General features: G+C 40.1%; 1 protein-coding gene across 1 annotated transcript in view; it reads right to left on the reverse strand.

Moving 5' to 3' along the window:
• The window catches only part of WDHD1 (WD repeat and HMG-box DNA binding protein 1), a 463,259-nt gene that overhangs the window by 35,956 nt on the left and 412,816 nt on the right, over window positions 1–14,487 (reverse strand). Inside the window, exon 24 of the mRNA XM_053697606.1 lies at window positions 3,272–3,393. Within this exon, the coding sequence (XP_053553581.1) occupies window positions 3,272–3,393 (122 nt within the window). The remainder of the gene's footprint in view (window positions 1–3,271; window positions 3,394–14,487) is intronic.

Here is a 14,487-nt window from a genome sequence, read left to right on the forward strand (position 1 = left end):
GCTTCCCCTGCAACCCAGGCAGCTTAGATAAAACCTCTGTGAGGGTAGTATTCATAACTGCGGCCATATCTTGCAGGGTGAAAGAATTAGACGCACTAGAAGTACTTGGCGTCGCTTGTGCAGGCGTTAATGGTTGTGACACTTGGGGAGAATTAGATGGCATAACCTGATTCCCTTCTGACTGAGAATCATCCTGCGGCATACTTTTAGTAGCTAAAATATGTTCTTTGCAATTTATTGACCTTTCAGTGCATGAGGGAAACATTATAAGTGGGGGTTCCACAATGGCTTCTAAACATATTGAACAATGACTTTCATCAATGTCAGACTTGTTGAACAGGCTAGTAATGACAACAAACAAGCATGAAAACACTTTATTTGGTGAAAAAAATAATCTTAAAAAACGGTACTGCGCCTTTAAGAGAAAAAAAGCATACACGTTCTGCAAAACTGCTTTAAAATGTATCAAATTTTTCACATTTTTGATAGCAGACTCAATAAGTGTAGTTAAGTTTGCCCCATAAGAAAATTTAACATTTAACCCTTTATTGTGCAAACCGGATTGAATTAAGGCCTAAATCCGGAAAAAAACACCCCCAGCACCTTGCCACAGTCCTGCTGTGGCTCCTACCTGCCCTCAGGGATAGTAAATATGGGGTTAAAGCTTCGATTTGGCCCAAAACATCCACAAGGGCCCTCAGGAGTTGGAGCTTGCTGCGTGAAAACAACTGCGCATCTGAGGCGTGAAAATAGGCCCCGCCCATCTCACTCAATGTCTCTACAGCCTCAAAGAACCGCACCAGAGCGGTTTTAAACTAGCCATGTGGGTTCTGAGACCCAAAAATTAAGCCAAGTGTACCCTCAATAAAGTTGCCAACAAAAAACCTTACTGCCCACAAAACGTTAATAGCACTCCCAGTTCATAAAACATTTGCCCACAAACATTCAAAAACCAGTGTCAACCATTTTCAATTAGCCCCTTATGCAAGCTTAGTAATGCCCTTCTAAAGCTCTTAGGATTACTGCTTACCCTTACCCTCATGGGGATACTGTCAGCCTTTCTGAAATACACAGTCTCTCCAGAAAAAATGACTGAACATACCTCACTGCTGTAAAGCATGAAAACGTTCCTCACACTGAAGTTTCCTGTACCCCTCAGCTTCTGTGGGAACTGCACTGGATCTTAGTGACAAATGCTAAGATCATCATCCTCCAGGCAGAAGTCTTCATCCATCTGCTGCCTGAGAGTAAATAGTACACACCGGTACCATTTAAAACAAAAAACTCATGCTTGAAGAAATTAAAAACTAATATTTTATCACCTCTTTCACTTTACACTTCCTAGTACTTAGAGTAGGCAAAGAGAATGGGGGGTGGAGCTAAGAGAGGAGCTATATAGACAGCTCTGCTGTGGTGCTCTTTGCCACTTCCTGTTAGCAGGAGGATAATATACCACAAGTAAAGGATGAATCCGTGGACTCGTCGTACCTTATAGAAGAAATACAACCGCTCACCATCCCACAGGCATGGAGCGTGCCTCAGCAGACAGACGGCAAAAACAAAAGCGACTGAAGAGGAATCATCTGGCTGCAACAGCTGACCAAAAAGACAACCCAACAGTCAGCGAACACACCTCTAGAGTGCAAATAGCTGTAATAGGAGTCAATCTCAAACTCCCGCTCGCTAGGTAGCTAAACTAACCGTCAGGCCATTTTCAAGTCTCCGATAAAAGAAAGACATAACACCTGAAGGAGCAAGCGGATGTCTCAGAACCATAAGGACTGAATCGTCCAGGATCCAACTAGGAGGTCTGCTCAGATATTCAAGACCATGTCCAGAAAAAACAGAGGCCCGGAAACCGGAGCCAGCCACAAGCTAGAAAACACCTGAGGAACCATAGGAATACCTCTTACGGAGAACCCTAGGAGATGCATCCAAAGGTTCAAGACAATGGACGCTCACTAAGCATCCCAGAGACAGTGAATATAACTCCTCAAGACTCGAGGGATAATACTCCCAAGACCAACTTCTAAGGAGCTGATAATAAAAAGTGCACCTCTGCAACAGAGTCTGCAATATAGTCCCCAAACGATCCTTCTGGATCAACCTCCCGGCAACCCCCCTAGACCAAGGTAAAATGATGAATGAGCATCGATATCCCAGGAAACGACATATCAAACCGAGATGTCATAAAAAAGGGTAGCTTCAGGACAAAACAGAGACCAACGCATTCTCCAGAGCCCCCAAAAACATGGGAGCAGACGAGAAAACAGTAGGAGGAAGAAAGGAGGCCATAAATGCCCGCATTTCCAGAACCGATGACCCAACAACCAGCCCCAGAAAGGGAAAAAAGAACCTTAAGTCACCTTGACTCCTTAAGGAAGAGGTACCGAGGTCAAAAACCTCAAAAAAGGCAGACCAAAAGATTACCATAAGGGGGTAAAAAAAAAAAAAAAAAAAAAAAACGCCCCCACCTCGTACCCCAGATATGTAAAGAGTCATCTACACCTCCAGTGGAGGGTACAGTTTGACGATTAAAATAAAAAAATAATTCTATCAAACAAGATGTTAATTCTGTTGTAAATACCTTTCAGATTCATACTTTAAGAGTTTGAGCTAGGAATGAAGGAAGATAACTAGCACACTATTTAACACCTGACATAACATTATTAAAAAATTAATGCTATTGGCTGCTCAAAAAAAATATATTGACGTATCAAATATAGTGATTCAGATGGCAGTGTGTAGTATGGATGCAGATATTACCATTTTAATGATATTGTATTCAAGAACCAATTTATTTCACAGACACTTTATTAAAGAATTGTTTTTTTTAAAAGGACCATAGAAAACATAAAAACACCTTAGCAATGAATCAAAGTATTTGTACAATATTTAAAAAAAATATATTGGAAATGTAATGATAGTAAAATGTAAAGGAGAAGAGAAAGCTTTGTTGCATATCTACTGTTTATTTCTGCTCGACAGTGAGCAGACAAGGGTCAAATGAGGAGGGTCAGATTAGGGGTGTTGTCCAGTCAATGAGAAGACAGTTTCTTTACTACAGTTTCCAAAAACATGCTATTTAAAAAAAGCTGCATGTCTTAAAACATGTTCGAATGTGAACCAGAGACACCAAAGTGCACACAGAAATAATTAACAGATGTCATACCATTTGTAGTGCTCAAATGAAGTATAACTAATAAATCACAACTTAATGAAAAACAAAAAAAGTACCATATTTATCACTAGTAAAAGTATCATTGCTTACTTCTTGTTCTCTGTGTGTTCAGGAGTTGCGCTGTTAGCTGACGACACAATATTTTTTTCTTTATCTTCTGTTTTTTTCCCAGCAGGTTTCAAATGGGCAGTTTGAAATAAAGTAGCTTGGCCCTGAAAGAATACGATCTGATGTGATTCAAGCTTAGCATAACATTTTATATCAGGAGAAGGTTAAGAGAGAGTTTAGTTAAAGGGACAGTCTAGTGAAAATTAAACTTTATGATTCAGATAGGGCATGTAATTTTAATCCGATTTACTTTTATCATCAAATTTGCTTTGCCTCTTTGTAATCTTTGTTGAAAGCTAAACCTATGTAAGCTCATAAGCTAATTTCTAAGCCCTTAAAGGCTGCCTCTTACCTGAATGCATTTGACAGTTTTTTACAATTAGAGGGAGTTAGTTCATGTGTGCCACATAGAGAACATTGTGCTCACGCCCGTGGAGTTACTTATGAGAGGGCACTGATTGGCAAAAATGCAAGTCTGTCAAAAGAACTGAAATAAGGGGCAGTCTGCAGAGGCTTAGATGCAGGGTAATCACAGAGGTAAAAAGTGTATTAATATAACAGTGATGGTTATGCAAAACTAGGCAATGGTTAATAAAAGCGATTATCTTTTCAAACAATAAAAATTCAAGGAGTAGACTGTCCCTTTAAAAGGCAAAAAAAAAAAAAAACCAACAACAAAAAAAATAGACATAATGATGTATTCAAAGCAAAGATTAGCCTCAGAATAACATGCAGATGTCCTCATCCCCCTGTCCCCTTAAAAGTAACCCCCATCTCTCGATCATCTTCACATGCAAACAAGATTAAAGTGAGGAAACATATACTATTTCTGACATATGAATTTGCTTTTATGTGCTGTCACTCTGAACTTAAATAAAACTTTGCTCAGCATTCATGCAATAGCAAATGAAACCAAGGTCTTTACTAAAATGACAGAAATGACTGGGGCTTATAATTAAGAACATTTTCCATAACCTCTTCTCTCAAGCACTCACAATAAAACAGTGAAGTGGTAAAACCTGTGGAATTAGTAGTTCCTTTAAAGGTAGAGTTTGGGCTTCAGCTCGTGAGCTAAAACATAATAAACGTGAGATGGTGACATAAAATATGACCTTATTGGCTGTAATTTCCTTTTGCTTCAAGAAGGCAGCAGTACTCTCCACCAATGAAAGAAATTATTCCACAACTACTAAGTTAATCATTCATTGAGTTCACACAGAATGAAAGAACCACAATTTCAGAATTAACATTCCAGGAGAAGTCTTCAGGACTCCTATGATTCTTCCAAAGGCATGAACATTTAAAGGGACATAAACCCAATTTTTTCTTTCATGACTCGGATAGAGCATGCAATTTTAAACAACTTTCTAATTTACTTCTATTATAAAATTTTCTTGGCACTCTTGGTATCTTGTTGAAAAGCAGGGACATAAGCTCAGGAGCGTGCACGTCTGGATTAATATATGCAGCAAAAATGTTATCTATTTGCAAGAGCACTAGATGGCCGCACTATTTCCTGCCATGTGGTGCTCTAGACAGTTCCAGTTTTGGCCATTGAGTAAATCGCAAATAAAGATATAAAGGACTAAATAATTATCTAAGATAAGGTAATCTTAACCAACAAGATCAGCCCATTGTATTGGGTTTCAATTAGCGGAATGTTATTTCATATACAAAAATAAACCTAAAGGAACGTTTCCCCATACATTTTAAACTCTGTAGCTGATATAACAACAAGTGATAGTAAAGACATAAAGGGGAAAAAACATTTTACTGTACACTGTCCCTTTAATGGAGATATTGCTCAGATGAAACATGCACCAGCCACTGCTGACCTGTATATAGAACCTGATGCTTAATAAATTTGCAAACTCAAAAGCTCCAGATGCTGTAAAGTATTGCTAGGAACTTTAGGTCTCCCAGCTACATTGGCTCACAAGTCTTTGCTACATTGCATCCACCTCTCAGACAGGGAAACGGTTACCAGCAGTATGATGAATTGGTAAAAGTTTGTTTCATGTAATAGAGCTTAGTTAATTAAAAACAAATGCAAAGAAGAAACATGTTTCAAAGCCTCATCTCTGCGGCTGCTGGAGACCTCAAACATTTTAGACTTCAGAATAGTTTGGATTATAGAATATTTGTATATTTTCATCTGTAAAATGGTACAGCTTGGAGAGGGGATGGGAGTCTGGGACCAAGTGTAGTTTTATATATTTTTTAATACTTTAGTTTACACAGCACCAGAAGATAATTTGCATTTTAGAAAAACAAAACAAAAAAACCCACAAAGATACAGGCAGAGAAGACATTTACTGTCGGAGAAAAAAAAGAGGTTATTTTATAGTATTTTTTTTTTAATATTTGTGAAAAGCTGGATATTAGAATAATTCCAGATTTGGGTATTTGTACCTGTATTTATTTATAAAATAATCCTAATAACATAATTTATGTAAGAACTTACCTGATAAATTCATTTCTTTCATATTAGCAAGAGTCCATGAGCTAGTGACGTATGAGATATACATTCCTACCAGGAGGGGCAAAGTTTCCCAAACCTCAAAATGCCTATAAATACACCCCTCACCACACCCACAATTCAGTTTAACGAATAGCCAAGAAGTGGGGTGATAAAAAAGTGCGAAAGCATATAAAATAAGGAATTGGAATAATTGTGCTTTATACAAAATCAAAACCACCACAAAAAAAGGGCGGGCCTCATGGACTCTTGCTAATATGAAAGAAATGAATTTATCAGGTAAGTTCTTACATAAATTATGTTTTCTTTCATGTAATTAGCAAGAGTCCATGAGCTAGTGACGTATGGGATAATGACTACCCAAGATGTGGATCTTTCCACACAAGAGTCACTAGAGAGGGAGGGATAAAATAAAGACAGCCAATTCCTGCTGAAAATAATCCACACCCAAAATAAAGTTTAACGAAAAACATAAGCAGAAGATTCAAACTGAAACCGCTGCCTGAAGTACTTTTCTACCAAAAACTGCTTCAGAAGAAGAAAATACATCAAAATGGTAGAATTTAGTAAAAGTATGCAAAGAGGACCAAGTTGCTGCTTTGCAGATCTGGTCAACCGAAGCTTCATTCCTAAACGCCCAGGAAGTAGAAACTGACCTAGTAGAATGAGCCGTAATTCTCTGAGGCGGAGTTTTACCCGACTCAACATAGGCAAGATGAATTAAAGATTTCAACCAAGATGCCAAAGAAATGGCAGAAGCTTTCTGGCCTTTTCTAGAACCGGAAAAGATAACAAATAGACTAGAAGTCTTATGGAAAGATTTCGTAGCTTCAACATAATATTTCAAAGCTCTAACAACATCCAAAGAATGTAACGATTTCTCCTTAGAATTCTTAGGATTAGGACATAATGAAGGAACCACAATTTCCCAACTAATGTTGTTGGAATTCACAACTTTAGGTAAAAATTCAAAAGAAGTTCGCAACACCGCCTTATCCTGATGAAAAATCAGAAAAGGAGACTCACAAGAAAGAGCAGATAATTCAGAAACTCTTCTGGCAGAAGAGATGGCCAAAAGGAACAAAACTTTCCAAGAAAGTAATTTAATGTCCAATGAATGCATAGGTTCAAACGGAGGAGCTTGAAGAGCCCCCAGAACCAAATTCAAACTCCAAGGAGGAGAAATTGACTTAATGACAGGTTTTATACGAACCAAAGCTTGTACAAAACAATGAATATCAGGAAGAATAGCAATCTTTCTGTGGAAAAGAACAGAAAGAGCAGAGATTTGTCCTTTCAAGGAACTTGCAGACAAACCCTTATCTAAACCATCCTGAAGAAACTGTAAAATTCTCGGTATTCTAAAAGAATGCCAAGAAAAATGATGAGAAAGACACCAAGAAATATAAGTCTTCCAGACTCTATAATATATCTCTCTAGATACAGATTTACGAGCCTGTAACATAGTATTAATCACAGAGTCAGAGAAACCTCTTTGACCAAGAATCAAGCGTTCAATCTCCATACCTTTAAATTTAAGGATTTCAGATCCTGATGGAAAAAAGGACCTTGCGACAGAAGGTCTGGTCTTAACGGAAGAGTCCACGGTTGGCAAGAGGCCATCCGGACAAGATCTGCATACCAAAACCTGTGAGGCCATGCCGGAGCTACCAGCAGAACAAACGAGCATTCCTTCAGAATCTTGGAGATTACTCTTGGAAGAAGAACTAGAGGCGGAAAGATATAGGCAGGATGATACTTCCAAGGAAGTGATAATGCATCCACTGCCTCCGCCTGAGGATCCCGGGATCTGGACAGATACCTGGGAAGTTTCTTGTTTAGATGGGACGCCATCAGATCTATTTCTGGAAGTTCCCACATTTGAACAATCTGAAGAAATACCTCTGGGTGAAGAGACCATTCGCCCGGATGCAACGTTTGGCGACTGAGATAATCCGCTTCCCAATTGTCTATACCTGGGATATGAACCGCAGAGATTAGACAGGAGCTGGATTCCGCCAAAACCAAAATTCGAGATACTTCTTTCATAGCCAGAGGACTGTGAGTCCCTCCTTGATGATTGATGTATGCCACAGTTGTGACATTGTCTGTCTGAAAACAAATGAACGATTCTCTCTTCAGAAGAGGCCAAAACTGAAGAGCTCTGAAAATTGCACGGAGTTCCAAAATATTGATCGGTAATCTCACCTCCTGAGATTCCCAAACTCCTTGTGCTGTCAGAGATCCCCACACAGCTCCCCAACCCGTGAGACTTGCATCTGTTGAAATTACAGTCCAGGTCGGAAGCACAAAAGAAGCCCCCTGAATTAAACGATGGTGATCTGTCCACCATGTTAGAGAGTGTCGAACAATCGGTTTTAAAGATATTGTTTGAGATATCTTTGTGTAATCCTTGCACCATTGCTTCAGCATACAGAGCTGAAGAGGTCGCATGTGAAAACGAGCAAAGAGGATCGCGTCCGATGCAGCAGTCATAAGACCTAGAATTTCCATGCATAAGGCTACAGAAGGGAATGATTGTGACTGAAGGTTTCGACAAGCTGCAATCAATTTTAGACGTCTCTTGTCTGTTAAAGACAGAGTCATGGACACTGAATCCATCTGGAAACCCAGAAAGGTTACCCTTGTCTGAGGAATCAAAGAACATTTTGGTAAATTGATCCTCTAACCATGATCTTGAAGAAACAACACAAGTCGATTCGTATGAGATTCTGCTAAATGTAAAGACTGAGCAAGTACCAAGATATCGTCCAAATAAGGAAATACCACAATACCCTGTTCTCTGATTACAGACAGAAGGGCACCGAGAACCTTTGTAAAAATTCTTGGAGCTGTAGCTAGGCCAAACGGCAGAGCCACAAACTGGTAATGCTTGTCCAGAAAAGAGAATCTCAGGAACTGATAATGATCTGGATGAATCGGAATATGCAGATATGCATCCTGTAAATCTATTGTGGACATATAATGCCCTTGCTGAACAAAAGGCAAGATAGTCCTTACAGTTACCATTTTGAACGTTGGTATCCGTACATAACGATTCAATATTTTTAGATCCAGAACTGGTCTGAAGGAGTTCTCCTTCTTTGGTACAATGAAGAGATTTGAATAAAACCCCATCCCCTGTTCCGGAACTGGAACTGGCATAATTACTCCAGTCAACTCTAGATCTGAAACACATTTCAGAAACGCTTGAGCTTTTACTGGATTTACTGGGACACGGGAAAGAAAAAATCTCTTTGCAGGAGGTCTCATCTTGAAACCAATTCTGTACCCTTCTGAAACAATGTTCTGAATCCAAAGATTGTGAACAGAATTGATCCAAATTTCCTTGAAAAAACGTAACCTGCCCCCTACCAGCTGAGCTGGAATGAGGGCCTGTGGACTTAGAAGCAGGCTTTGCCTTTCTAGCTGGCTTGGATTTATTCCAGACTGGAGATGGTTTCCAAACTGAAACTGCTCCTGAGGATGAAGGATCAGGCTTTTGTTCTTTGTTGAAACGAAAGGAACGAAAACGATTATTAGCCCTACTTTTACCTTTAGATTTTTTATCCTGTGGTAAAAAAGTTCCTTTCCCACCAGTAACAGTTGAAATGATGGAATCCAACTGAGAACCAAATAATTTGTTACCCTGGAAAGAAATAGAAAGTAAAGTTGATTTAGAAGCCATATCAGCATTCCAAGTTTTAAGCCATAAAGCTCTTCTAGCTAAAATAGCTAGAGACATAAACCTGACATCAACTCTGATAATATCAAAAATGGCATCACAGATAAAATTATTAGCATGCTGTAGAAGAATAATAATATCATGAGAATCACGATGTGTTACTTGTTGCGCTAAAGTTTCCAACCAAAAAGTTGAAGCTGCAGCAACATCAGCCAAAGATATAGCAGGTCTAAGAAGATTACCTGAACACAGATAAGCTTTTCTTAGAAAGGACTCAATTTTCCTATCTAGAGGATCCTTAAACGAAGTACCATCTGACGTAGGAATAGTAGTACGTTTAGCAAGGGTAGAAATAGCCCCATCAACTTTAGGGATTTTGTCCCAAAATTCCAATCTGTCAGACGGCACAGGATATAGATGCTTAAAACGTTTAGAAGGAGTAAATGAATTACCCAATTTATCCCATTCTTTGGAAATTACTGCAGAAATAGCATTAGGAACAGGAAAAACTTCTGGCATAACCACAGGAGCTTTAAATACCTTATCCAAACGTTTAGAATTAGTATCAAGAGGACCAGAATCCTCTATTTCTAAAGCAATTAGTACTTCTTTAAGTAAAGAACGAATAAATTCCATTTTAAATAAATATGAAGATTTATCAGCATCAACCTCAGAAATAGAATCCTCTGAACCAGAGGAGTCATCAGAATCAGAATGATGATGTTCATTTAAAAATTCATCTGTAGGGAGAGAAGTTTTAAAAGATTTTTTACGTTTACTAGAAGGAGAAATAACAGACATAGCCTTCATTATGGATTCAGAAACAAAATCTCTTATATTATCAGGAACATTCTGCACCTTAGATGTTGAAGGAACTGCAACAGGCAATGGTACTTTACTAAAGGAAATATCTGCTTTAACAAGTTTGTCATGACAATCAATACAAACAACAGCTGGAGAAATGGCTACCAAAAGTTTACAGCAGATGCACTTAGCTTTGGTAGATTCAGCACTTGACAGCGATTTTCCTGTAGTATCTTCTGACTCAGATGCAACGTGAGACATCTTGCAATATGTAAGAGAAAAAACAACATATATATAAAGCAAAATTGATCAAATTCCTTAAATGACAGTTTCAGGAATGGGAAAAAATGCCAAGAACAAGCCTCTAGCAACCAGAAGCAATAAAAAATGAGACTTAAATAAATGAGGAGACCAAAGCGACGCCCATATTATTTGGCGCCTAAATGCTCTTGGCACCAAAATGACGCCACATCCGGAACGCCGACATTTTTGGCGCGAAATAACGTCAAAAAATGACGTAACTTCCGGCGACACGTATGACGCCGGAAACGGAAATAGAATTTTGCGCCAAAAAACTCCGCGCCAAAAATGACGTAATAAAATGAAGCATTTTCAGCCCCCGCGAGCCTAATAGCCCACCGGAAGAGTCAAATTTTTGAAGGTAAGAAAAAATGATTAAATCAAAAATGCATTATCCCAAATATGAAACTGACTGTCTGAAAATAAGGAAAGTTGAACATTCTGAGTCAAGGCAAATAAATGTTTGAATACATATATTTAGAACTTTATAAACAAAGTGCCCAACCATAGCTTGGAGTGTCACAGAAAATAAGACTTACTTACCCCAGGACACTCATCTACATATAGCAGATAGCCAAACCAGTACTGAAACGAGAATCAGCAGAGGTAATGGTATATATAAGAGTATATCGTCGATCTGAAAAGGGAGGTAAGAGATGAATCTCTACGACCGATAACAGAGAACCTATGAAATAGACCCCGTAGAAGGAGATCACTGCATTCAAATAGGCAATACTCTTCTCACATCCCTCTGACATTCACTGCACGCTGAGAGGAAAACCGGGCTCCAACTTGTTGCGGAGCGCATATCAACGTAGAATCTAGCACAAACTTACTTCACCACCTCCATCGGAGGCAAAGTTTGTAAAACTGAATTGTGGGTGTGGTGAGGGGTGTATTTATAGGCATTTTGAGGTTTGGGAAACTTTGCCCCTCCTGGTAGGAATGTATATCTCATACGTCACTAGCTCATGGACTCTTGCTAATTACATGAAAGAAATAAGCAATTTATATATCTTGGCTCTTATCTCTGGATAATACTTACTGTTAAGACCCCTAACCAGGTGGACAAGACAGAACGGGGGAAATTATGGCACGAGTTGACTTCCAAACTGCTGCTTGGCAAATCTCATCTGCAGTGGCATCTGCCTGACAAGCCCAAGAAGTAGCCATAGCCCTTGTAGAATGTGCCTTAACCCTCTCTGGAACTGGTTGTTGGTTTTGCTGATAAGCTCTTGATATAGCTTGAACAATCCATCTGGATAGAGTGCTCTTAGCAGGTGCAATGCCTAATCAGAACCAATGACGAACCTCTGAGTTTTCCTGATGTTCTTAGTACATTTGATATAAATGTAGAGGCAACGTAACTCATCCAACCAGTAAAGTGGCTTATCAGGACAGAAAATATTAAAAAACTATATCCTTTAAGGTATGAAATCACCTTAGGCATAAAAAAATCAGGCATGGCGCTGAAGACAAATTCTGATGAAAAACAGAATTTATGCTTACCTGATCAATTACTTTCTCTTGTGGTGTATCCAGTCCACGGATTCATCCTTAATTGTGGGATATTCTCATTCCCTACAGGAAGTGGCAAAGAGAGCACACAGCAGAGCTGTCCATATAGCTCCCCCTCTGGCTCCGCCCCCCAGTCATTCGACCGACGGTTAGGAGAAAAAGGAGAAACCATAGGGTGCAGTGGTGACTGTAGTTTAAACAAAAAATTTTAACCTGACTTAATTGCCAGGGTGGGCCGTGGACTGGATACACCGCAAGAGAAAGTAATTTATCAGGTAAGCATAAATTCTGTTTTCTCTTGCAAGGTGTATCCAGTCCACGGATTCATCCTTACTTGTGGGATACCAATACCAAAGCTTTAGGACACGGATGAAGGGAGGGAACAAGACAGGTAACTAACAAACTTTTGATTGAAGAAAAAAAACAACTACGTTTCACCACTTCTCTCTTACTACTTCCATGCTTGTCGAGAGTTGCAAGAGAATGACTGGATATGGCAGTTAGGAGAGGAGCTATATAGACAGCTCTGCTGTGGGTGATCCTCTTGCAACTTCCTGTTGGGAAGGAGAATATCCCACAAGTAATGGATGATCCGTGGACTGGATACACCTTACAAGAGAAACAAAACTTTCCAAGATAACAGCTTAATATCTATGGAATGCATGGGTTCAAACGGAACCCCTTGAAGCACATTTAGAACTAAATCCAAACTCCATGGCGGAGCAACAGGTTTAAACACAGGCTTGATTCTAACTAAAGCCTGACAAAAAGACTGAACGTCTGGGACATCCGCCAGACGCTTGTGTAGTAAAATTAACAAAGCAGAGATTTGTCCCTTTAAGGAACTAGCCGACAATCCCTTCTCCAATCCTTCTTGGAGAAAGGACAAAATCCTAGGAATCCTAATCCTACTCCATGAGTAGCCCTTGGATTCGCACCAATAAAGATATTTACGCCATATCTTATGGTAAATTTTCCTAGTGACAGGCTTTCGAGCCTGAATCAAGGTATCAATGACCGACTCAGAGAATCCCTGCTTAGATAAAATCAAGCGTTCAATCTTCAGTCAGTCATTTGCAGAGAAATTAGATTTGGATGTTGGAACGGACCTTGAATTAGAAGTTCCTGTCTCAGTGGCAGTTTCCACGGTGGCAGAGATGACATTTCCACCAGGTCTGCATACAAACTCCTGCGTGGCCACGCAGGTGCTATCAAGATTACCGAAGCCCTCTCCTGTTTGATTCTGGCAATCAGACGAGGTAGGAGAGGAAAAAGAGGAAACACATAAGCCAGGTTGAAAGACCAAGGTACTGCTAGAACATCTATCAGTACTGCTTGGGGATCCCTTGATCTGGACCCGTAACAAGGAAGTTTGGCATTCTGACGAGATGCCATCAGATCCAATTCCGGTGTGCCGCATTGACGGATCAATGCCGCAAACAGCTCCCACTCCCCCGGATGAAAAGTCTGATGACTTAGAAAATCCGCTTCCCAGTTCTCTACTCCTGGGGTATAGATTGCTGATAGATGGCAAGAGTGAGTCTCTGCCCATCTAATTATTATGGAAACCTCTGTCATCGCTAGAGAACTCTTTGTTCCCCCTTGATGATTGATATATGCTACAGTTGTTATATTGTCTGACTGGAATCTTATGAATTTGGCCAAAGCCAACTGAGGCCACGCTTGGAGCGCGTTGAATGTTCCAGAATATTTATTGGTAATAGGGACTCCTCCTGAGTCCAAACACCCTGAGCCTTCAGGGAATTCCAGACTGCACCCCAGCCCAAGAGGCTGGCGTCCGTCGTCACTATGACCCATGCTGGCCTGCGGAAGCACATTCCCTGGGACAGATGATCCTGTGACAACCACCAAAGAAGAGAGTCTCTGGTCTCTAGATCCAGATTTATCCGAGGAGATAAATCCGCATAATCCCCATTCCACTGTCTTAGCATGCACAGCTGCAATGTTCTGAGATGTAAGCGAGCAAACGGAACGATGTCCATTGCCGCTACCATTAACTCAAAGACCTCCATACACTGCGCCACTGATGGTTGAGGAATGGAATGAAGTGCTCGGCAAGTAGTTAGGATCTTTGACTTTCTGTCTACCGAGTCTATCAGAGTTCCTAGGAATGGGACTCTTGTCAGTGGAACTAGTGAACTCTTTTGTATATTCACCTTCCACCCGTGAGTCCTTAGAAAAGCCAACACGACGTCCGTGTGAGATTTGGCTAGCTGGTAAGTCGACGCCTGAATCAAAATATCGTCCAGATAGGGCGCCACTGCTATGCCCCGCGGCCTTAGAACCGCCAGAAGGGACCCTAGCACTTTTGTGAAAATTCTGGGAGCTGTTACCAACCCGAAAGGGAGGACCACAAACTGGTAATGTTTGTCCAGGAAGGTGAACCTGAGA

This window comes from Bombina bombina, chromosome 1, assembly GCF_027579735.1.
Source record: "Bombina bombina isolate aBomBom1 chromosome 1, aBomBom1.pri, whole genome shotgun sequence".
NCBI classification, from domain to species: domain Eukaryota; kingdom Metazoa; phylum Chordata; class Amphibia; order Anura; family Bombinatoridae; genus Bombina; species Bombina bombina.